Source organism: Amphiura filiformis, unplaced genomic scaffold (genome assembly GCF_039555335.1).
Source record: "Amphiura filiformis unplaced genomic scaffold, Afil_fr2py scaffold_84, whole genome shotgun sequence".
NCBI classification, from domain to species: domain Eukaryota; kingdom Metazoa; phylum Echinodermata; class Ophiuroidea; order Amphilepidida; family Amphiuridae; genus Amphiura; species Amphiura filiformis.
The window spans coordinates 319,521-344,035 of NW_027305548.1; the positions used below are offsets into that span (position 1 = coordinate 319,521).

The 24,515-nt window shown below is 35.8% G+C and overlaps 1 protein-coding gene across 1 annotated transcript in view; it reads left to right on the forward strand.

The window, feature by feature from the left end:
* The window catches only part of LOC140144824 (equilibrative nucleoside transporter 4-like), a 38,547-nt gene extending 15,101 nt beyond the window's left edge, over positions 1-23,446 (forward strand). The window contains exons 2-7 of the mRNA XM_072166631.1: positions 15,832-15,906; positions 17,637-17,863; positions 18,227-18,379; positions 18,849-19,037; positions 21,039-21,279; positions 23,282-23,446. Of these exons, the coding sequence (XP_072022732.1) occupies positions 15,832-15,906; positions 17,637-17,863; positions 18,227-18,379; positions 18,849-19,037; positions 21,039-21,279; positions 23,282-23,397 (1,001 nt within the window). The 3' untranslated portion in view covers positions 23,398-23,446. The remainder of the gene's footprint in view (positions 1-15,831; positions 15,907-17,636; positions 17,864-18,226; positions 18,380-18,848; positions 19,038-21,038; positions 21,280-23,281) is intronic.
* The last annotated feature ends 1,069 nt before the right edge of the window (positions 23,447-24,515 follow it).

Consider the following 24,515-nt stretch of genomic DNA (forward strand, 5'->3'; position numbering starts at 1 on the left):
TATAATTAATGATGATGCTATAGGGCATATTAATTTTATTCTGTATATTATTAAATAGGGCCTATTGTAATTAATTTGTTTTGTGTAAATCAAAGTAAATATCAGTTTTTTTAAATATAATTTGAATGAATAACCTTTCCACTGCTTTTATATGCTCCATTATAATAAATTAATGATTTGTATCGTATTGCCTTTAAGCTGACCTCAATGATAACATCATTCCGCGCCAGCATTAGAAACATATAATTGTGTTTCAATTGAATTTGCACGCTTGATTTATTTTCAAATCTAAAAACAAATTTAGTACTTCAAAATTATATTAAAAAGCATACAATTACTGTACTGTCACCATTAACGCTTTGCAAATTTGGACAATCCTCAACGACACGCTAAAACAGTAATATAGCTCTCGGGCGGTCACGCCGACTTTGCGAGTGATCTACACAAACATACCCCTTATTCCAATATAAACAACTCTTAAAATAAAACGGGCTATTTTTGAATAGAATTCATGATCATCGTGTTTTCCATGGAAGAAAGGATATTAATGCACATATGCAATGGCTACTTTAGTTTTAATTAAACCATGCATGGTAAAATATGGCAGTGCTATGATCAATCAGTTGCATTAATACAATAGTATTCGGTCCGCTGCTTTATTTTATAAATCGGAAATAGCATTAACGAGTCTTCAGGCGAAATTATCTCAATTTAGAAATATTCAATCTTTTCAGCGACTTCCGTGTGTTACTTTTAGAAACAAAACAAATTAAATACATTTAATATTGTACATTCGAATTTATATTTAGATTATAACCTATATTTTAATTTGGATATCGATTTAAATTGGACATTATTGTTCCCTGCAGTAATCCAAATATTTTTATTTTCATGCATGCATTCATGTACATCGGGGTAATAAATTATGACATCCGCTTTGCATCCGTAGCATCTACAAATCTCACACCAAGTATCATCATCAGTATGTATCGTGATCGTGTGCATCATAAATTTAGTCAATATCTTAAGGGCTGGGGTATGAACGTTTGGACAGTATTTATTTTGGGACATTAGAGCACATCAGACATATCGAATTGCATTCTGAATACGGAGAATGTCTTTCTGATATCAAATAATTTTGATTTTTTTGAAATTCGCAATTTAATACACATTTTATGGCAAATCATTAAAAATTGATATTTTTTGATATTTAACAGTACTCGAAGTAAACTTACTAAATCTGATGATTTATACTTAAAGAGTATGTAGGTGGGATGAAAAGCCGACGATCAATTGAAAATTTTGACCTTTCGTATTGAAGATATGGATTTTTTTCCAAAAAAAACCAAAAAAATTAGGTCTTTTTGGGAAAAAAATCCATATCTTCAATATGAAATGTCAAAATTTTCAATTGACCGTCGGCTTTTCCTCCCAGCCACATACACTTTAAGAATATATTATTAGATTTATATAATTTACTTCGAGGACTGTTATATATCAAAAATTTGAAAAATATCAAATTTTTATAATTTGTCATAAAATTTGTATTATATTGTGATTTTCAAAAAATGAAAATTATTTGATATCAGAAAGACATGCTTCGTATTCATAATGCAATTCGATAGGTCTGAGGTGCTCTCATGTCCCACAAAAAATACTGTCGAAACGCAATAAACGCTCATTCCAGATCCCTTAATTGGAGGAGGAGCAACAATATTCTCGCGGTTATATTATTTTTATCGCGATAATTCGTTCTTCATTCGTACCATATCATATCAAAGACAATCCCATGAATTAAGGGAAATTAAGATGGTACTACACTCCCTGATAAATTTTGTGACTAATTTTGCATTTTTCTCAAAAAATAACTACACACTGGTAACACAAGTTATGTATATTATAGGGCCGGGGCAAGGAATCCAATTACTTCACTGAAATTTCAGTGATTCAAGACAAGTGGTACATTATATGTTAAGAAATGAGGTACATTCTGTTCATAAATAAAAATTGCTTTAAAAAAGGAATGTGGCGCCCAATGTGAACTTGGACGTGATATGGTGAATTCCATGGTGTGTAGATTTGGTATTATAATGATTATTCTAGGGAAGAGTAGAAGATGATAAAATGCAAGAGAAATGTGTTTGATTGGGGAAGGTGTTCTGACAATCCAAATATAAACTTAGTCCACCTCAAATGACCTGTAACAATTTGTGATTGACATTACTTAATTCACCTCGGATGACTTTGATCTGACATTCAACATTTTCGCGCTTACACCAATCATATCCATAACAATTTAACTCTTACAACTTCCTGTCAACTCTCTAATTTAAAACTCTAAATTTCTGTCTGTTTGCCTTTTCTGTCTTGTACACTACAGTTTGTTACTATTAAGATAAGCAAACATTGCTGGGTAGATAACAGGATTTAGTTATTTACTTAATCCAATCATGGAGGTAGTAGCTAGTATACCTCCATGATCCAATCATGGCATTAACGTCAATTTTGCTCTTCAGTGTTTTAAAATACAACAATGTAGAACATGTATAATTAATATGCCGTGTTGTTTGCATACAGTTTGCCGCCCAATTGTGCCACCATATTGCAACTTTGGCAATAACCGCTATATAGATTCTATGGTAATTAGCAAACAAAAGCCATCAGTTTAACAGGCCTCGTTAATTGATCTTATCACTATGGACCGCAAGCACACCAAGAGTCTCATCCCAATGGCATAGTCCAATAACCTCAATTACATAATCATAGTGCAAAATTTGACCTCAAATTGCAGAGTATGAGTTTGTGTACCCACATTTTCAAAGGATGAATGTACAAATGTATTAGGGTTTTTAAACCCTAACTGTTCCCATGATAGATGAGCATGTTGTGGATCCTAGTGTATGGTCAAATGTCACCGTCTATCGGGTTCTAAGGCACACGGTAAACTGGTTGAACGCATACAAAGGTCAGGATTTATTTGGTGTTTTATAAATCCTAATTTTGTATTTTAAACAAAGAATATACGCTCACCATTTTATCCCGTGCATATCAGAAAACAATAATAAAATAAAATCCAAGCAAATTGTGGTTTTATTTCTGAGCTGGGCATAATTTTAGCAAAACAATTGCGAAGTCAATCTAGCAAGAGTGAAATTAGAAGCTTTTCACAAAGTCATGCATATATATTGTGGCGCCTCCGTAGAGGGCGCCACAATAACGTACCATTTGTCTTGAGTCACTGAAATTACAGTGTAGTATGGTAGTAATTGGATTCCTTGCCCCTATAATAATACATAACCTTTGTTACCAGTGTGTTATTATTTTTTGAGAAAAATACAAAAATAGTCATAAATTTATCAAGGGTTGTACTACCACCTTAAAGAACAAAAAAAACCATGTCATTTTTAATGGGGATGGGTTTTTTTGGATGTTTCTTCCCGCTTTTTCCCTCAATAACAGATCTTCTTTACCCGACTTCTTCATCGTTAAAGTGCATGTCAGTAACACTTGTTGGTTGCCAATATATCAAATCATATGAATCCAGCCGTGATGTCACTAAATCGTGATATAAATGACAAAAAGGTCATTAATATGCCCATACTACTATTTCCATGCCATGACTATGCAGGTTAATCTCTCAGTCAGGCATTTATTATCATGATTAAAGGAAGGTTTATTAACCAATGTTAACTGTAGATTCCAAATCATTTGAGTAGTTTGTTATGAATTGGTCGAATCAGGCCGTATACAGACTCCGAGTATTCGACGTAGGATATTGAATGTAACATAATCTACGTTATTTAATCTAAGCCCATTCTGTTTTCAGTAATGTTTAAAAGGGCATTTCGTGATCCACATCCTCATCCCCCACTTTTCTCAAAAAAATTGGGATTTTTATATCTGGCTACATAATTTTTATGTACAAAAATTTCTTGCAGATTAATTCGTTTAGCAAAGATATCGTGAAATTTGAATTTCGTTCTGGTATACCAGAACGAAATTACAACACATTGTCTATGAAGCAATACACATAATCATCGGAATCAACTGAAATGTTGGGAATAAACTTTTTTTCGTGGATATCTACTGAAAAATGTCATAAGAAGAGGATGCTAGGATCGCGAAATACTCCTTTAAGTTCTATCGAATGTTCGATGACATAAAATCGATAATATGTTACATAGAATATTTGGTAAAAATATATCGATTTTACGTCATCAAACATTCGTTAGACTTTAAACATTACCGGGAATATTCTACATTGAATAAAAAATATGTAGAGTCACTCGTGGTATTATCCGATAGGCGTAATGACCTCTGGCGAAAATTGGTGTGGTTATTTTGAAGCGGGCTTGGGGATCAATTCAAATATCATACTCGTAGACAGTTACACTTTTGTAGGTTTTATGGTTCTTATGTATAAGAGTGTCGAAACGAAATATCTTCATACAACGACACATATCTCAAGAACTAGAACACAGTAACCAATTTTTGAAAGTGCATGTTTTGCATTCCGTACCCATTCAAATCTTTAATGAGTCAGACAATGAAAATTGATTGAGTTGAAAGACCGTGACTTTTTCAACACCCCATACAAGACACCTTTTAATTATGATTATTAATATTAGGGAACGGTAAGAGAAAGCCCCGTCAGAGTAGTTCTTCTGGGATTCTTTCTGAATTTGACAGGTGCGTATTGATGTAATAACATTAAAACATCAATTGGCACCTGTCAAATGCAGAAATAGCCTTGTCACTGATTAATTTGATAACCATGCAGGTTTGGTTCACCTTAGAAATCTGCTCAAGGGCTTCCTTTTTAAGGGCTGTGCCATAAGCTTTGTATATCTATTTACCGTATTATTTTCTATCTCCTTTGGTTTTCTCAATTTCGACAAAGCAATTCTGTAATAAACGAAACGTTTAAATTTTTACAAAATTCAAAATTGTGTTCGAATACGGTATGACGCAAGGAAAAAATATTATAAGACCTTAAAGATGTTGTACGCATAGATCTACTTATTTTTAAGATACTTAACAGTCACCAAGAGAAATGTTTCATAATGATCAAAATGTTGTTGGAATAACGAGTATATCGGGCGATGCTCAAATCAGATATAGGTCGGCGGTCAGGGTTTAGAAGAAAACTCTGTTTGAATACGTCTAAAATAAAGAGAGATTGACTTACTAAGAAAACGTACAAGGCATGTTGTTACTCGACCTATATATTGAAAATGTTATGCTTAAGGTGGTACTACACCCCTTGATAAATTTGTGACTATTTTTGAATTTTTCTCACACTTGTAACAAAAGTGATGTATATTATAGGGGCAAGGAATCCAGTTACTACACTGGAATTTCAATGACTCGAGGCAAGCGGTATGATTTATTTATGATAAGAAAAGAGGTATATAGCTCAGTATAGATCTAGCTATGACCCCTCAGTTAATTCTTTTTGGATCTAAATATGATTTAATTCTAACATTGATTTTGACTATTGCAAAATTACATTTGTATAGAGTAAAGATGACAGAGAAACGACCAAACTTAGATGTTTTAAAAAGGGAACTTAAATGTTATTATAATGTTTTGAAATACCAAGCAGTATGTAGCCTAAAGTTACAAAAGTTTAATAATGAGTGGCAATCCTGGCAACTATTAATGTTATGATATAATTTTTCATTCCTGTGTATTTTTAATCCATAGTAAAGAAAGTAAAATATGCTCAACATGCTCAATGTGTGGTGGAGAGGGTCGGCGGGTGGGTCGGGTGGAGCTCATTGTTGATTGTTTGTTTTTTGTTTTCTACTCAATTTGAGTACAAAATAATCAGCAGTTAGTTCTATTCGCTCATTCTGTTGCTCTTTTCCCTTATTTTTGTTGCTTGTTTTTCAATCCTCTTATAACTCTCTTGAAATGACTATGTCACTAATATTAATAAATAAAATGCACGTTAATGTATTTAAGGTCACTGATTAAGTGACAGTACTATGTATTAAGAAACTTTTAATAAAGACAGCTGTCTACAAAAAAGAAAAAAAAAAAAAAAAAAAAAAAAAGAAAAGAGGTATACGTACATGTACCGCTAGAATAACTTTTCTTACCAATGTTTAGTTATTTTATGAGAAAAATGCAAAATTACTCACAAAATTTATCAGGGGGTGTAGTACCTTAAGATCAGTATATTTTTAGAAACATGTTGTTTTTCTGAATGCAATCTAACATAGACTGATCCTCCTGAATAAACATCGCGAGTAACATCTTGCAAGTGTGATGGGTGTTGTGTGTTTATTTAACGCATTTGATGAAGAAGTCACAAATACTACCGATGTCTAGTATAAGCAATAGAGGATGCCCGAAACACCCACATTTCACATGTCCTATAAAAAATGATGGTAAAGTGAGCTACTGCTTAGCACAGGTCGTGTATACTTACTTCATGGACCAAACAAATTTACATGGGACTGAAAGAATTACACACACTAAATGTAATTTTCCCTCCATTATATTCTTGCTTGTTTTATTTCATAAACTGAACACATAAAACATAACCATAGTGCAGTTACGTCCACGGCAAATTCATCGTGACCTTTCGAGCCATAAACCCGCTTATTGAAGATTAAACCGATATATGCAGTACTAAACCATTATATAGTAATCTATTGTCCAATGCAAATTTATTACCACCTGATAATATTAATCCAATGAGCGACCGAATTGTCCGCTACGGACGACTAATCCAATCGATAATGACGCTATTGACATGTACGAGCGGAGCTCCACTGACCGAGTTTTGGGGTATTTTTCACTGAAAGGCAGCTGTTTGCTGTCATTTATTCATCAAGGCGGACCACCGTTATTATAAGGACTATGCCAATTATTTAAAGATTGACATGTAGAGAATAAGCCATACTTGATTGACAGAAAGTACTAAATTTGTACCTATGACGGTTTTATGACACCAATCTTCCAAATATGACCAAGCCAGTGCTGCCCGGTGAAGCAAAATGTGCATTGGAATAACACGGCGAGTTTGGATAGATGGTAGGATTTCTTTTAATAAAATGTATGTTCCCCGTTGTTAAAGCTTGTACCGGGTTGAAGATTCAGATATTTGGAAAAGAATAAGTAATTGAAACATAGAGCAAGTACTAAAATCATAGCTTTTATACTTTTTGATATATGATGCTAACTAGTTCATCCCCTATAGCTACAATACAGCGCTACCAGTAGGGTTCAATTGCCTATATTGTGAGTGCCCCTGTGTTGTGTGCATACATGTTGTTAACAATAACTGCATGATGCATGGTATATACCAAATCATTGACTTCAGAAAAGGAAAAATATAATATGCCCACATCTGATTATGGTTTTGGTTTATTCAACATAGTACATACACGATCAAACTTTGAGCGAAGAATACTATTAATTTAAAAAATAAAAAATATTGCTCGATCGACGAAGGGCTAAATTGTATGATCGAGCCTTAAATGGCTATGAATTTTCAAAACGTTCTCGATAATTAATTCCACGAGCCATTGTCGCATCGTATCGGCCTAAACGACGGTGTCCAAACCGATATAACATGATATAGATCATGGTGATATCCACTAGTGGAAATTCATAGTGAGAATTCTTTGAAGCGATATGAGAATTGGACAAAAACAATGAGAATTGAAAATATTCTCATTTTTATGAAACTGTAAAGTTTAAACCCTTTGGAACTGATAGGGGTCCCACAGAGTATAAAGTTTCATAGAACATTTAGAAATGAGAAATTTTCGATTCTCATACTTGAACAATTCTCACCGCTTCGGGGCGAAATCTCATTTTAAATTTCCACTATTTTTGTGTGCATGGGTGAAGGTGCGGGGTATACAGGTAATAAGTTCCATGGCCTTTTGATGAAGACGATGTGTGCCACCTATATCCCAACATGTTGTTTGGGTCCCAGGTAACATATTTTTACTATAGATTTCAGCAATGTTCTTCAGCGGTCTACTGATTTGGCCAGAGGATGATTTAAGGAAGCCCCATCATGCACTGCAAACGTGTTATCACTAGAGTTTCAACTGCCACTTTACTTTTCAAATCCCATTGAATTCTGTGCAAAAGATGTTGTTTAAGAATTGTGCGTGTGTCATTATTACTTGGTCGATTTCAGAACAAAAGTGATGTATGCATAAAGGATAATTCACACCTTCTGTAGGTAACATAAAATGTGAAATCGACTAGCATTTTGAATGCGTTTTTATTGTAAATATATCATTCCAAATTCAAATTTAACCATGCCCGTCAATACAATGTGCGAGCAGTGGTGTCATGTTCACTCACACAGCTGTGCTAACCGCAAGTCAACACAGTGGCGTGGTGGGAAGTGCTTAAATCATCCTCTGCGATTTGGCGTATTTTATGGCGTAAACACGGAAGTGGGGTTTCTGATTGGCTAAAATTGAAACACGTCATCATCACATTGGCACCTCATTCGCTGGTCAAGTTGCGTAGCATCGCATGACCTATATAGTTCTTTTTACGCGACAGAGCAGACGGACACCCGCTGAAGGAATTCGCTGAATAGTATAGTCTCTTGCGCAGTGTGCGATTTGTTTCCAATTTTTTTTTCACCATCGGACCAGACCAGTCCTCTAGCTTCATCATCAGGCTATTTTTCTCATCAACAGACGTATGTATATAATCAGAGCGTCAAACGATATTGACCAATGAGATCAAGCGTTACTTCATGAGTCCTCAACTACAAACCACTTGTGATTCAACTATAAAATTGGCTAAAAACGTTGTTTACGGCTTTTCATTATTATCAATTTCATTATGGCTAGGCAAGACAGGAAAAAACAACACCGCAAATGACGTGGTAAGCGTTAATGAAGGTAATACCAAAGCAAATAAGGACAGACAGGTTAAGCGTAGGAATGACATTCACTGTAACTAAAGCAGTTTTAGAGGTATCAAGTTTTATCATTGTAAAAATGTTTCAACTTTTTCGCCAATTATAGAGCCGGATAAACTTTAGCAGAGGAAATGGCTATCAATTTGAGGAAATGATGCCATATGGGAGAAAAGGGCGGGAAAGGGGGATAGGAAAAAAATCGAAAAACATTGCTCCTGAGGAAGAAATTACTTTCTATATACATCCCTGAAATGGAATGTACCATCATCACGGGTGTAAATTCTTTCCAGTCCTATATCTCATGTTTTTGGTTCGCTTTTTTGTAAAAGTACATGACCTTCGCTAAGTGATAGTTCACTTTAATACCATGTGGGTGTTTCGGTCATCCTTTGCTTATTAGCATGATTACAGACATTGGTAGTATTTGTGACTTCTTCGACAAATGCGTGAAATAAACATACAACACGTGTGATATATTAAACACCCATCTCACTTGCAAGATGTTACTCGCGATGTTTATTCAGGAGGATCCGTCCATGTTAGATTGCATTCAGAAAAACAACATGTTTCTAAAAATAAACTGATCTAAAATAAAGCATTATATGGGTCGAGTAAAACACATGCCTTGGACGTTTTCTCAGTAAGTCAATCTCTTTTATTTTTAGACTTATTCAAACAGATTTGTCTTCTAAACCTGACCGCCAACCTAGATCTGCCTTGAGCATGCATCGTCCGTCCGCGTTAGCCATTTCAACACAATTTTGAAAATAAAAACGTTTCTCTTGGTGTTTTATTAACAAGTTTTTAAAATCCTGCTATTTTTAAACTTTAAAAACTTTAAAATTGCAGGATTTTAGGATCTTCTTCTTTAGGATTTTTTGGTTATTATTTTCTTTATATTTAATGGAAAGTCGTTGCCACACCAGCTACTTAGCCAGCATTGATGTTACAAACACGCACGTACGGTATGTTCCGCATTATCTTTGTATACTAGTTGAAAGTGTACATTCAGCTTACACTCTCCCCTTCCCCGCTTGCATCTTTCAACGTTGGGAGACTATAGAAATGATGACGATGTTGATTGCAACAGGGGGAGCGGGGAAGGATGTTGGCCAATTAATGCTTTGGTGTGGCAACCTTTTCCGCCAGTAAACCGTTTATATGGTTATGTGCAGGGACAGGCGATTTGCGCGGAAAAAAATAGCAAATTGCGCGGAATTGCGCGGAACTTTGTTTTTCAGTGCAAATCATGTATCCCTAAATTGCGCGGAATTGCGCGGAAAGAAAGTTCCGCGCAAATCGCTTGTCCCTGGTTATGTGTATTTGGGACATTTCAGGCCAGGTTTCTACCACGACACGTGCAATATGCTCATTGCATAATTTCATACATTCGAAATCGATAGATGTGAATACACTTCTTCGTAGCTCAGCGGCAAAGGCGCTGACTTATAACCTAGAGGCTATTGGAGTCATGGGTTCGAATCATTTAGTTGGCTTTGTTATGATCATTATTTTCCTCTCTTGATACTTCGTATTATTGTAGCCCCAATAGTTAAACTTCACGTTATTTTGTCACCATTCAAATAATGTTGTACAAAATGTACTATCTTTACTCTTACTCCGTCGACTCTTGCTGTCGGGCATCAATGATGGCTCGCCATAACCGCCTGTCCTGCACGCTGGTCTCAATTTCTGCCACTATCTTTAGTAGACAGCATGTAATAGCGATTGAAAACTCTTTTTACGTATTTTGCATTATTTTGGCCTTTTAATTAACAGTGCACGTAGACCGATCCGTGTGAAAATAATATGAAAACAATTTATAATCAGTAGCCTATAGAGTATGAACATACGAACTCGTGAATATTAACCATATTATACGGAAGAGTAGGCTATATTATGGAATTATACATGTTTAAAAGTGCTAGACCAATTTTGTGTTTAAATTCTAAACACGTTTTAACATGGTAAATTTACAGCATTGGCAGACATGATAATTTGTCTATTATGTGCGCATAATGACGCATGGGGATATTACATAAAGCGTTAATATACTGAGTTATGAGCACATTGCTTACGACAGTTCTGATATATCTATAGGTCTATATAGGTCTATATCACAACTGTTGCTGTTTATAGTGAATCAAATTTACCGCACACAATATTCCCTCAAGTTTTGAACCATAGTACAGTGTTATATATACCACTTGCGGTAATACCATACCAAATGTATTGCGCCATTATCCGGACAATTTCTGACCGGACAAATTATAGTTACGCCAAAGTACCGTACATACATCTACTCCCACCATACACAACAAGCTTACATGACACATTCCAAGGTTTTGAAGAAAATGTTATGGTACTGAGTATACCAATAATTATACTATAAAGACGTCTTGTTAAACTAAGAGAATGATTGGTAATTAACAGTTAATGAGCCTTCCTATAATCATGATAATCTATGCCTGACTGAGTGAGAGATTACTATGCATAATGAGCACCGGGGGATGACTTTATTTGCTATATACCGTATATCGACATCAGATTCATAATTGACCTAAAAAAAAAAAAAAAAATAGTTGGCACACTTGCACTAAACAATGGAAATGCGTGCCCTATCAAAATTGGAGTGACGAGTGAAACATGCATTCAATATAAGTACAGACTCCCCCCTATATCTCGACCTTCCCCACTCCCCCATCTTGCAATGTTGGAGGGTCTCGGGGACCTGTTGAAAACATGGTTTGGTCCAACGATGGGGGAGCGGGGGAAGAGATATACCAAAAGACAGGCAAAGTGTGCCAACCTTTTTTTTTATTTAGGGTAATAATCATGATAATGAAAGTAAGAAAATGGACATGTCACCCACAGCACACCCTCTCTAACTGATTTTCGTATTTATTGTATTGTTTTAAGAGTAATATATTCTGTTCTATTATGATGAAATTTGATTTTTATACTGATAGACGTTGCAAGCTTTTGGTACTTGGAGAACACAATTTGCAGCTTAGCAACTGTCGATTACTGTAATGAGCATTTTGAAAATTTGACTCATGACTGACATTGATATTGTTTCCTTTCACTTATTTTGACATATTAGGCATCCTGGAAATAACCTTTGACCGTATTTTTCCGTGAGACCAGAAGAACAAAATGTGTGATATTGTATAACTTGAAAGCATTTTAAATTTAATCCCGTGTGTTACCTTTTACATCATTACCCGGGATCATAACTCAATAGCTCAAGCAGATTCTGAATCTTCATCCCGGAGCTACACAACCTTCTTCTTCAATACTTAAAGAGGAAGCCCCGCCAGAGTTGTTCTTCTGGGGTGAACCGAACCTGTGTGGTTATGATATTAATCAGTGACAACTCAAGGTTATCTCTGAATTTGACAGGTGCTAATTGATGTTTTAATATTATTGCATCAATATTACCACCTGTCAAATCCAGAGATAACCTTGTCACTGATTAATTTGATAACCAGGCAGGTTTGGTTCACCCCAGAAGAACTGCTCTGGCGGGACTTCCTCTTTAAAGATGAAGTCCCACCAGATCAGTTCTTCTGGGGTGAACCAAACCTGCCTGGTTATCAAATTAATCAGTGACGGAGTTATCTCTGACAGGTGCTGTTTGGTGTTTTAATGATAGCACCTGTCAAATTCAGAGATATCCTTCTGATTAATTTGATAACCAGGCAGGTTTGGTTCACCCCAGAAGAACTACTCTGGCGGGGCAAAACAAATGCAATAGTACACAAATTCACAATAATACCCGGCTCTCAATTATATCTATCTTCAACTGCTAGGCAACTAAAATAAGTGTTTAATTAAGTTGACATTTTCTTGCTGTTTGGATGTGTATGACGTATTAAATCAACTCATTTATTGTAGCTGTACAAATGTTTTATCCTTGGTGAGACAACGGAAGATAGGGAGAGAGGGGGCATATTTAAATCTGATATATTTGACAAAGTGGAGTAGTAAACTACATGATTTAATTCTGCAAAACATTAACGAAGCTGTGTGCTCTTTGTTTTGATACCTGTTTTTGTAATGCTAGACATTGGCATAATTATAAGTAAGTTATGAAAACGTTATATGCTCCTTATATACCCTTTATATAACCCGACATTTAAACGTTTTCTGGCAACCTTTTCTATCCTTTTACGAATGATGTCGAAAATGTTTTGTGTTTGCTGGGAGTACATTATAAGAGGTCAAAGAGGAGGTTAATTAATATAGAGTTTTCCAAGATGGCATAAAAATGGTAAATCAATCGTCAATTTCGTCATGTTAGCGTGATACACGGAACCCATGCTTGGTGTCTCTGAAAGACCTGTACCGTCGGAAATTGTATTCAGTGGTATTTTAATTTATGAACCAAACAGGATTGAATAATATTATGCAATTCTTTAAGACATTTTTCATGCACTTTTTAAATTTTGAAAATTGACCGATTCGTTCAAGAAATTATAAGACTTTTACTATGTTTACGATGACAGTTCATTCTGAATCCTGTCCACGAATTCCATACAGCGGTCAATGAGCTGAATTATTTTTTTTTTCATATGAAAAGGTTTGACTACAAAACCAATTCTCTTATAAATGCCTCTACGCACAGTTTCCACCTCGATACACCCGAGTACACACACCTTTCCAGCAGAGCGAGTCTAGTCTCCACGCAGCCTGTGTTATATTACACGGTTGAGTGCATAGCATCATAAGAGCTGTGTGAGATCCTTTTTTTTTTTTTATGGTACTAAATCTAACACTTCCCCTTAAAACTCTTTTTCCCATTAGGTCAACAGATAACGCAATTCAATGTTATAGCAACGCGAATGTGGTAAATCTGTTGAAAACTACCTATCCAAGCATAAGTTTTTGTCCAAAATGTAGGTTTTAAAAGTCAAGCCCTCAAATTTTACGTCATTAAATGAAAGAGCACACTTATATTGGCCATATACTAGCTACATTAGAATGAGCAATGGCCAATTCTCTTTTAATTGCAAATTGTGTGCAAAAGGTTACTGATTTCGCTTGTTTTGTCATACGGTTGTCAATTCAATGAAATATGACTTTATTAAAAAAGAGCGCTTATAAATGATGTTAATCGACCTCTCCGTTCTGTAATTATAACAATTTGAAAATCACCCCTCCGTTTTAATCCAGTCCATACCAGTCTTAAATAATGTGCATTGAACCATTGGTGCCTAATACCACTGACTACCCAGTGCTTGATACTTTGTACAGCCTGAACTGAGGCGGCACTTTTACAACTTGTACCAAGTACCATACACTGGATATCTGGTGGTATTAGGCATAAGTGGTTCAATACACACTATTTAAGTTTCATGCGAACTGGATTAAAACTGAGGTGTGATTTTCAAATTGTTATAATTCAAGAATGGAGATGTCGATTTAAAAAAAAATATAAAAAAATATGTAGTAGCGGCTTGGTCAACCAATAACACCATGTACACTATTCCGTACTCAAAAAGTAAATAATCCGACGGTATAGTTCTTTCAGAGACACCATGTAAAAAAAAGAGAAAAAAGAAAGAAAAGCGTCAACAGGGTACTGGTTAACCGGTATCATCCGGTATGCATATATGAAAATATCCGGTTGAATACCGAGATCTGATAAATATTGATAAAATAGTACATAGAAAGGACCCTGTTCGTTTTTACACGGTCTTTTAAAATATTACAATATTTGTGAAATCCAGGCTCAAAACAGGCTCGGGATATCCTTTTATACAAACATGCCTTTGCATACCGATCTATTTAATGTGTCTTGAATTTGATTACGATATATTTTGCCGTGAAATTGAATTATATAATACCATCAACGAGACCATGAAGTCAAGCCCATGTATTAATAGGGGGTAAACATGATACGTGGAAAAAGAATCAGATAGTGCTGTCTTCCAAGATACAGCAGGTGACTACCGTCACTGATTAACATGCGCGACGTATTTACCATTGCTAAAAATAGCAGTCGTCTAGAACCCTGGTCTAGAACGATATTTACATCATCCTTGCCTTGATAAGAAATAATTTATGTAATTTGCACCATTGCACAGAAACGATTCGCCATTATATATTACAGAATTGACGTATTAAATGTATATTGTTTCATCATAATTATTTAAAATGAATATTTTAAAATTACATAAACAGAAATTTTCAGTTGAGTCACACATTGGATTTGCGAGTTTAATACGGATAATTGCATGCATGGATATATGGATTGCGGTGCTCCCATCAAAAGATGAAAAGTTGCCCTTTAATAGCAACAACTATTTTACAATTGATTGATTTGAAGAAAAACCGCGATTTTATACAAAAAAGTATTTATTACGCAGAGGAAGCCAGGAGGGGTCTGTGTCCTTAACTTTTTCCATGGAGGACATACCCCAAAAATCCTTATAGAAGAAAAAGTATAACAATATAAATTGCCCTGTGTATTTTCCTTTAGCCCGAAAAATACCACGTTTGGGCCAAAATCAACATGATCAATGACCAAATTTCACCTAAATGTTGGGCTAAAATAGTCTGTAATTGGAAATATTTCGCGTGCTTCGCGCAAATGTCCCAGTAACATCGGAAGAAATCTGTGAACAAATTATGGTAGCTCGTCCCCACCTAGTATAATACTTCCGCTGCCACTGGATGTTTTATCATAGATTATTTGGCAAAGACTAACCAAATCAACACTTGATACATATTGTGTATATAGTTGGGCTATAAATATTCTTTATTTACTCACATCCTCTGTATTTTATGTTTTAAATGTATGCTTTTTGTTCCTGTAAAAGAAAGTATCAAATGTATCCAAGATTTGTCTTCTTAAATCAAATACATGTCTAGTGAAATGATTGAATCTTATAACTTTATTTTGTGTTATTTTTTCGCAGTACAGCAGTCTAGTTTTTATGGTTATGCTGGTATGCTTCCTCGACGGTTTACACAAGCAGTCATGACCGGAGAAAGTAAGTACCAAGCAATAGGTCTTAGGTTCAAACCTGCGTATCAAATACTTTTTTTTTGTGTGTGTGTGACGTCTAGCCCTTTTTCTATTCACAGATTATCATGCATTGTAATCTTTTGTCCAAAGTTCGATGCTCCAAACATTATCTAGAGTAATGTAGGGGCGAGCACATACATTATCAAAACAATAGGTAACAAAAACAGGTCTTTAAAAAAGACCACGCCACGGATGTTTCATAATAATTTTGCATTAATAATTTCCTGGAATACTGGTGATAATGTTATATGTTAAGTGTGTGGAAAAATTAAGCGGGTGGGAAATACTACCGTTACGTAGTTACTGCCATGTACATATAATTCATAATTGTAACAAAAAACGACAATCCAACAATCTATATTCAGTTGACCTTAAAATGATCTACAAAGGACAATCTAGAATGTAGAATTACGGAAACAAAAGGTTAATGCATTTACCAGTTCAATTTATATGTTAATTGTAAATGGCTCAGGAAAACCAGCTATAAAACTACAGAGAGCTACAATCCGCATAACAGTATCAATTGATTTTCATAACACCACGAGTACTCGATAAACTGATAAACATATTTAAATTTATGCAAATATTTTGCTTTTTATTTCAAGAAATTAAAGTTTGGCATCAAAATATATTTTGAACTTTTATATTTACATTATGTTGCTGCAAACAATTTAATTGTGCTCACCATGGATGTAAGATATAAACGGTTCAAAACAGACCATTACCGGGTGCCAACCTCAAACCAACTAGCATCTCACCAGATCTGAGTACTTCTGGAAATGTTCTGTTTCTCTCCCTATATCTAACACATACATGCATATTTTTTTAATAACGTCCCCTCTGCAGAACGGAGTCACTGTATTCTTATGGTATGCTTCATACTGAATTTTAAATTAAATCATGGGAAACCAAATCGGTCTGAATTTAACCTACAGACGTTGCCAATTGTGATGCGATCAAGCAAAATCAGTCGGAACTCGGAAATATTAAATTTTGTGTTTCTTATAGGATAAAAGAGCATTTACAAAGCTGCATTTTGCAGAAAATCCCATTGTAATTAAACAACCCGTTCCAAAGATATGAGCGATTAAAGAGTTTCCAAAACAAAAGGAAACAAAAAGGAAATATTTACTTTGTTTGGCTATATCTCAAAATCAATATTTCCGAGTTCCGACTGATTTTGCTTGATCGCATCACAATTGGCAACGTCTGTAGGTTAAATTCAGACCCATTTGGTTTCCCATGATTTAATTTAGAATTCAGTATGAAGCATACCATAAGAATACAGTAACTCCGTTCTGCGGAGGGGACGTTATTAAAGCTGTCGGTCCCGTTTTTCAGAGAGTCCAAACTGTATTATAACTATCGCACAGCCAGTTTCGAAAGGAGCAGGCCTAGGTGTTAACACCGACTATTCCAATCTGTATCGGTGATTGTAGTCATGGATCTCAAAGGAAATAAACAGTCCTTTTGAAGGCTTTCTTAGGTTAGAAATAATCAACCAGTATTTTTATTATTTTCTAACTGGCCGTTCTGCAATATTTGACAGGTTTCTCTGACAACTCTCATTTCTTTTTGTAAATTACAAATTTCCATTATTTTGTCTCCGAATTGTCACTGCTGTGATCATCCTTTGCAACAATTTGACCTGTAATTTATTCTATATTATTTTCTTTCGTTATTTTCTATTTTAAGGTGCTGCAGGATTGATAACATCGATTAATCGAATTGTCACGAAGCTAGTATTGCACAACGAGAAGGCCAACACTCTAATATTCTTCGTACTATCAGCTGTCATCGTTCTCTTATGTTTACTAACCCACCATCTTGCAAGGCGCTCCGATTTTATTAGGTATTACACTGCAGCATGCAATGCCGCCGCTGCCGGGGATGATCAACAACACTTAACACTCAATGATCAGGTGAGGGCGTCAGCAGACAAGTTTTAAACGATGATGTTAAAAATGAAACACAATAATTATGAGACTGCGTAGCTTGTTATCGAGACTTTAAAGTCTAGTTCAGATAATACCAATTTGCGCGAAATGACATTTAACACTCGCTAGGTTGCTATGGCACCTATTACGAGGAACAATAAATAATAATTTAAGCACCGAATAGAACGAACTTGTTTAAAATGTCACTTTATTTAACAGAGTCTATTGGCTCTGGCCAAAAACATAAATAAGCGTTATTTCAAACTTTAGGGCCAACAATCGACCCATGAGGAACACTAAGCGAACATATTAATAATTTAAATACATTTCGCAATTTCTTCTTCACAGTTTTCTCAATACGATGGAATTCACCATGATAAACCAGAAGATGATGATCAAATGGAAAAACAAGCTCAACCCTCTCCAACAATCAAATTTGAAATCGAGTATCCTGTACAAAAGACATATATCAGATGGATGACGAGGGTTCGTTCAATAAAAAGTAAGGAATGTTCACAGAAAACAACAGATATACAATTGAGATATGATATAGATTCGTGGCTTTAATTTAGTCATGTTAGCTCAATCGGTAATTCAACTTTTCGGTAAATCCATAAGCCTTTGCGAGTACACATGAGATGTCGTCATTTGACGTCACGCCGATCTGCGCCGATGCACACATCGTTTATCAAACTTCGTTACTGCGCATTACAAGTCGGCGTCAAAATAGAATTCTTTTTTAATTTATTGGTAGAAGATTATCAACAAATTATTCAAATTTCTGCAGCCATTGCACAAATATTTCAGTTTTTAGGAAGGTTCGTGTGATCTTTCATTACATAGTTGCAACTTTCATATTAATATATATGATATTAGCTATCGTAGCCTTATTATACTGTCACGTAGAAAAGATTTATTAATATATATGATTGCTCGACCGGGTATCTAAATATCTTTTTTTGTTTTCTTCAGGGGTTTGGCAGCCAGGCGTGATGTTGCCAAGTTAATCTGGCCATACATGTTGTCTATAGGAATAGCATACTTCGTCACACTCTGTCTTTTCCCTGGTATCGAATCAGATGTGTTAAGCTGCGCTCTGGGAGGATGGATGCCTGTTATCCTGATGGCTATATTCAACGCCACAGATTTCTGTGGCAAGGTAATTAACAGCAGTACCTATGAAAACAAATGTAGCACTCAATTAGAAATTATTTGAGAGATGGCGATATGTTTAGGGTGTAGCCAGAGGGAACCGGGCAGGGTGGGGTTAGGCTATAGGCATTATTTGTCCTCCCCCTCCTTTGCACACACCAAATATTTTGGTTCCCAATTTGCAAACTTTAAATGGCCTAGATGCGAGAGTAACGAGCAGAAAAATTTGCATATTTGAACGTTTCTGTAGTGTTATCCTAAGCCAACAATTGCTTGAACTCGGCCTGCTTAAAATTGGTGGAGCCCACCCCTCTCGGCCTGTCAAAATTCTTTGCCCCCCCTTTAGTGTCCTTCAAAGACTAAATATGGGACAAAAATCGACAAATGGGGGCAAAAATTTGGCTTTGCTCCCTCACACTAAAATCCTGGCTACGCTACTGGATACGTACGCCAACACGAACGTCAGTTATGTCAATTGACCACTCGATCTACAGTGATGCACAGGAAATGACATCATGACGAAATTATAACCTTTGAATAAACGTTTGTAGAACTTCACAATCTTGTCTAAGGCACCACATCTTATTTTATACCCTGGTATATATCAATGGTAATAAGCATAATAATTAACATTTGTATAGTGTTACCATTTTTCTTAATAAAAAACAAAAGCACTATGCAAATTTTCAGGGTGCTATGGGATCAAATTAGATGTTGTGCCTAATTAGGGACCGTTCACAAACACTTGTAAGGGGGGCCTGATGCAAAAATATTTTATCGCGAAAATTTTTCGGGGCCTCCTTTTCAAAATTTCAGGGTCCCACCCCCCCCCCCCCCTTTTTGACATGAAAATTATGGGTCAACCCCATAGAAAAGCATATAAACTCAATTTTTCCAGTAAAAAGTCATTTTTTCAGACCCCCCCCCTTAGGATGGTCAAAATTTTAAGGCCGCCCCCCCATTTTGCATCAGCCCCCCCCAACAAGTATTTGTGAACGGTCCCTTATGTCCCTAAACCTCGTACACATCCTTCTTTTGCACATGGGGTCTCTTCTTTAGCAAGCAGAACTGTACGGTCATATATCCAGAAGAACCCAGATCTAGAACGATAACGTTTAGTGCAAGAAGTTATGGTCATGCCTCTTTGATATATGGGCGTGGTTTGAGCGTTACGAATTGATCGGTCATGAAGATCTGCTCAGTCATTTGCGTCAGTGAAGGTAAAGTGAGACTCACACGACGCACTGGCTAAATAATTAAAATGTATAAGGTATTGCATGCTTCATTCCATTAAAAACGAATGTACCGCGATGTCTTTTTTAGAGACTTTCTCTTGTGTAGCGATGGAAAAAAGGTAGTTTAGGCCTATAATGAATTAGGCATCCGATATGATTTAAACATGTAAACAGCGTAAACAGTTACCAACCATTTCCCGAATAGGTATTAACCGTTTTGGGAGAATGACGTCGACATCTATGCAGTACATTGCATGTTATCCAAGGTCATGGCTGTATTTTACCGAGTTGTGTGTTTCTAGTTTCAAAACAACAAAATCTTACAAAAATATTTGACAGGAGTCCGTAAGCAAGCAAAAGTGGGTGGAATATGTTGAAATTTATTATTAAGTTAAAATAACTATACATGTTTGTTCAAAATTTTGCTGTTTTAACGGTTAAAATTTGAATTTGAAGTTCTAAGTTTCAAGCTTCATTAAGAAAAAAGCGCCGTTCAGTGGATGGAAATGTGAATATTAACCACTTTTCAAAAATATCAACTCAAATTTATGTTCTAGCAAGTTCGTTTTGTACTCGGACTCTTGAAGTTTTACATTTAAGTATAAGTACATGGACAGTTAGTGCTGTGTGAGAAATATGGCATGGCATGATCCATTTGCATTGATGTATGACCGATGACGTCATCTCCCAAAACGGTTAATACCTATTCGGGAGATGCACGGTAACTGATAAATACAATGCGATCTTTTTGTTTTTATACTTACTTCATACAGATTCTAGGTGCTGTGCCTTTCGATTGGCCCCCTAGGTCTCTCGTCATCGCTCAATGTTCACGTGTTATTCTCATCCCATTGCTTCTCTTATGCGTCGTACCCCGATCAGATCCGATATTCAACCACGATGTCTGGCCTATGGTGATCTCAGCTGGTCTGGGTCTTAGTAATGGCTATTTTGGAAGTGTACCCATGATTCTTGCGCCGGGGAAGATACCAGAAGAGAAGAGAGAACTTGCAGGTACGGTGCGGGGCTCTTTTATTATAATATTTGGGACTATCTACTGCATGGTCTAGATATGTAGCGATAGTAAAAAGTGCTGTCTTTCGCTCACAAATCCTGCAATTTTCTGTGAATTCCTTAAAAACATGTCTCAACCCAAATCTGAAATCTGAAGGTTTATGATTAAATATAAAGGTATTTTGACCCTTGTTTTGCCACGGTTTCTGTGCCTAATTGAACAGTTTGTGTACAAAGCTCATTAGCAAGCATCTCGTGCATTTCTAGAAAACATATCTTAACCTAACTGAAATTTGGAGGTTTGTAATTAAATAAAAAGGTTTTTTATCCTTATTTTCGTCACGGTTTCTATGCCGAATTGAACATGTTTGCATACAAAACGCATAGCATGCATCTCGCTCGTTGCGTGGCCCATTGAGATGGATGAATTTACTGGGCTGAGATTTTCAATAGCGATATTAGAACGTACTTCTGTTTCGTGCGCAACAATATCTAGTCCTGCAATTTTTTCTGAATTTCTAGAAACCTTGCCTCAACCTAAATCTGAAATCTGGAAGGGTCAAGAAAAAGGGATTTTCTAGGTCTGTTTTCGTCACTGTTTCTGTGCCGAATCGATCAGGTTTGTGTACAAAACGTATTCGCATACATATCGGTCGTTGTGTGGCCAATTGCGATGATTTAGTATCAAAATCTCAAGGAATTTTTATCATGATTTGATTGCTTTTAACTTAATTTAGTCACAGGAGCATGTCAGTTACGAAATCTAATCAAAATGTGGGATTAAAGCCTTTGCAACCAACAGTCTGTTTGTGTGCTGGCGCAACACTCAATCACACCCATGGGTTGTATGAGAACAAAAAGTACCTCTCGCTCAAGTGCGCGCTTTCACCACATGTCTTTCTTTTGATCACTTATTGCCTCCCTGGTAAAGCGGAACCTTTTTGTTCTGAACAAAACAAACATCTCGATGAATAGCTTGTTGGTAAATCAAATCAGCGCAAAGGAACAATGCATTACGTAATCTATTGCTTCTCTATTTTATATACGGCTTCTTGGTCAACCCAATCTATAGTGTGTAACCAGAACATTACAGTCTGGTGACCATCTATAGTATGATCAGTACGAAATGTCCAGAGCGATTTTTAATGTATTTTCGAAAATTAAAGAACTACTTTTTAGCGGGAATTTTTATAATTTACACAGCTGATGTTGTGAAAGGATTGAAAGAAAGACTACAAAAGACTTAAATACATATCATCAGATTTATAAAGTTTACTTCGAGGACCATCAATTTTTAATCATTTGCCATAAAATGTGTATTACATTGCGAATTTCAAAAAATCCAAATTATTTGATATCAAAAGGACATTCTTCGTATTCAAAATGCAATTCGATATGTCTGATTGGCTGTCATGTCTCACAAAAAATACTGTCCAAACGCTCATATCCCATCATTTAATGGAACCGTGTGATATGTCAGACAAGCATATTTGAGCAGGTCTTCATCGCATCACTTATAAAATTGCTCTCATGACTTTCAAGAGTCTCCATGGAATGTCTCCTGGTTACTTACATCAATGAACTCATTTCTCGCCATAACCCTTCTCGCACACTTCGCCCATCATCTGCACATTTCCTTAAGCGCCCGGACATTCACAAAAACGTCACATATGGCAACAGATCTTTCAGTGTAGCTGCACCTACCATCTGGAATGCTCTGCCGGCAGACATTCGCAGCATCTCTTCTCTGTTTAAAGACTCATCTTTTCAAATTGTCGTTTAATTATTGTACTTAATTTATGATATTGTAACCTTGTTTTTATGATATTTTCTGTACAGCTGGTGTGTACTTTTAAGTAATTTGTGTGTTTTTGCTTTCATGTATTTTGCTCTTTAAAGCGCTTAGTGAATTTGCTTTTGTTGTCAGGCGCTCAAAAATATATTTTATTATTATTATTATTATTATTATTAATATCATTTTCCCGCCTTATTTTCCTTCCAGGTAACATCATGACACTGTCGTACAATGTAGGATTAACAACTGGATCAGCCGTGGCGTATCTATTAAATTACTTGATTGGTAAACCTAGTATTACCTGCCTTAAAACGGACGGATAGAAATGATCACTTGTCAAATTCATAGGCGTCGTTTTATCTAGTGGGTGGACATGTGTTTCGACTATATTTATAAATACGTATTTATAAATACGCACAAGACCCATTAGCTCGACATACCAAGACCAGCAAGCTTAAGGCTACATGCTCCTTTTGTGCATCTGGTAGCTTAGATCATAACTTTAATTATACTTAGTTGCAATTATCCCAGAAAATTCTTGATTTGTTTTTACAGAGTCTTGAATTGTCGATGTTTTTGATCAAAAACATCACTCGGTGTATTTTGAAACTCGAGGCATTAACTCTTCTCAAATTAGCCCCAAATCATAATTTATTATACGCACGTGTAGCAAACACCAATGGGAATAATTGGACGTTGTTTGCGGAGCCTAAATTTGGTTTGATTTTATTTCACAATAATTCTAAGGTGAGAATTGTGACCTGACATTTCCTTTTTGGATTTCCAATTTAAATTCATTGATATGTGATATTTTGAATAAATAAAGAGTACGCTTACCTTTCTGCAACACTTCCCGGTATCATTAAGCATCTGCTGATCACCAACATTTTAGCTGAAAACAGTCCCTTCCTATCATTTTTGAACAAAATATGGTTCAAAAGTACGTACACTACGCGTATATAATGGCACAGCGAGGTAATGAAGAGAGCTATTTATGGTGGGGTATCTATTGTAAGCTATTAGGGTAGGCCTTTAGTATATCTTCCCGCAAGTGACAAGATGTGTCAAGCAGGTGCATACATAAGGGCGGTATATTCAAACGGTATTGTCTGAATCATTGAGTATCGATTGCGCACATACAGTAACACGGATGTGTGTGGTCCTCCCAGGTTTTGACATGAATTACAAATGACGTCGTGAGTGACCCAGCGTTTTCATTTTATTATTACAAATTTAATCGTCGTTTATCACGAGTCCTAAGAGTCGTACCAGTTCAAGTCATCAAAATTAATTTGTATTAAATGAAAAACAAACAGACAAGTAGAGTCATATGTCTTTCTATGACTGTATTCCTACCAAAATCTGATTTTCAATACACTAGAAACGTGTTGATATGTGTATCTTTGAAAATCGCCGAATGTTAACCACAGTCACCGTGGCA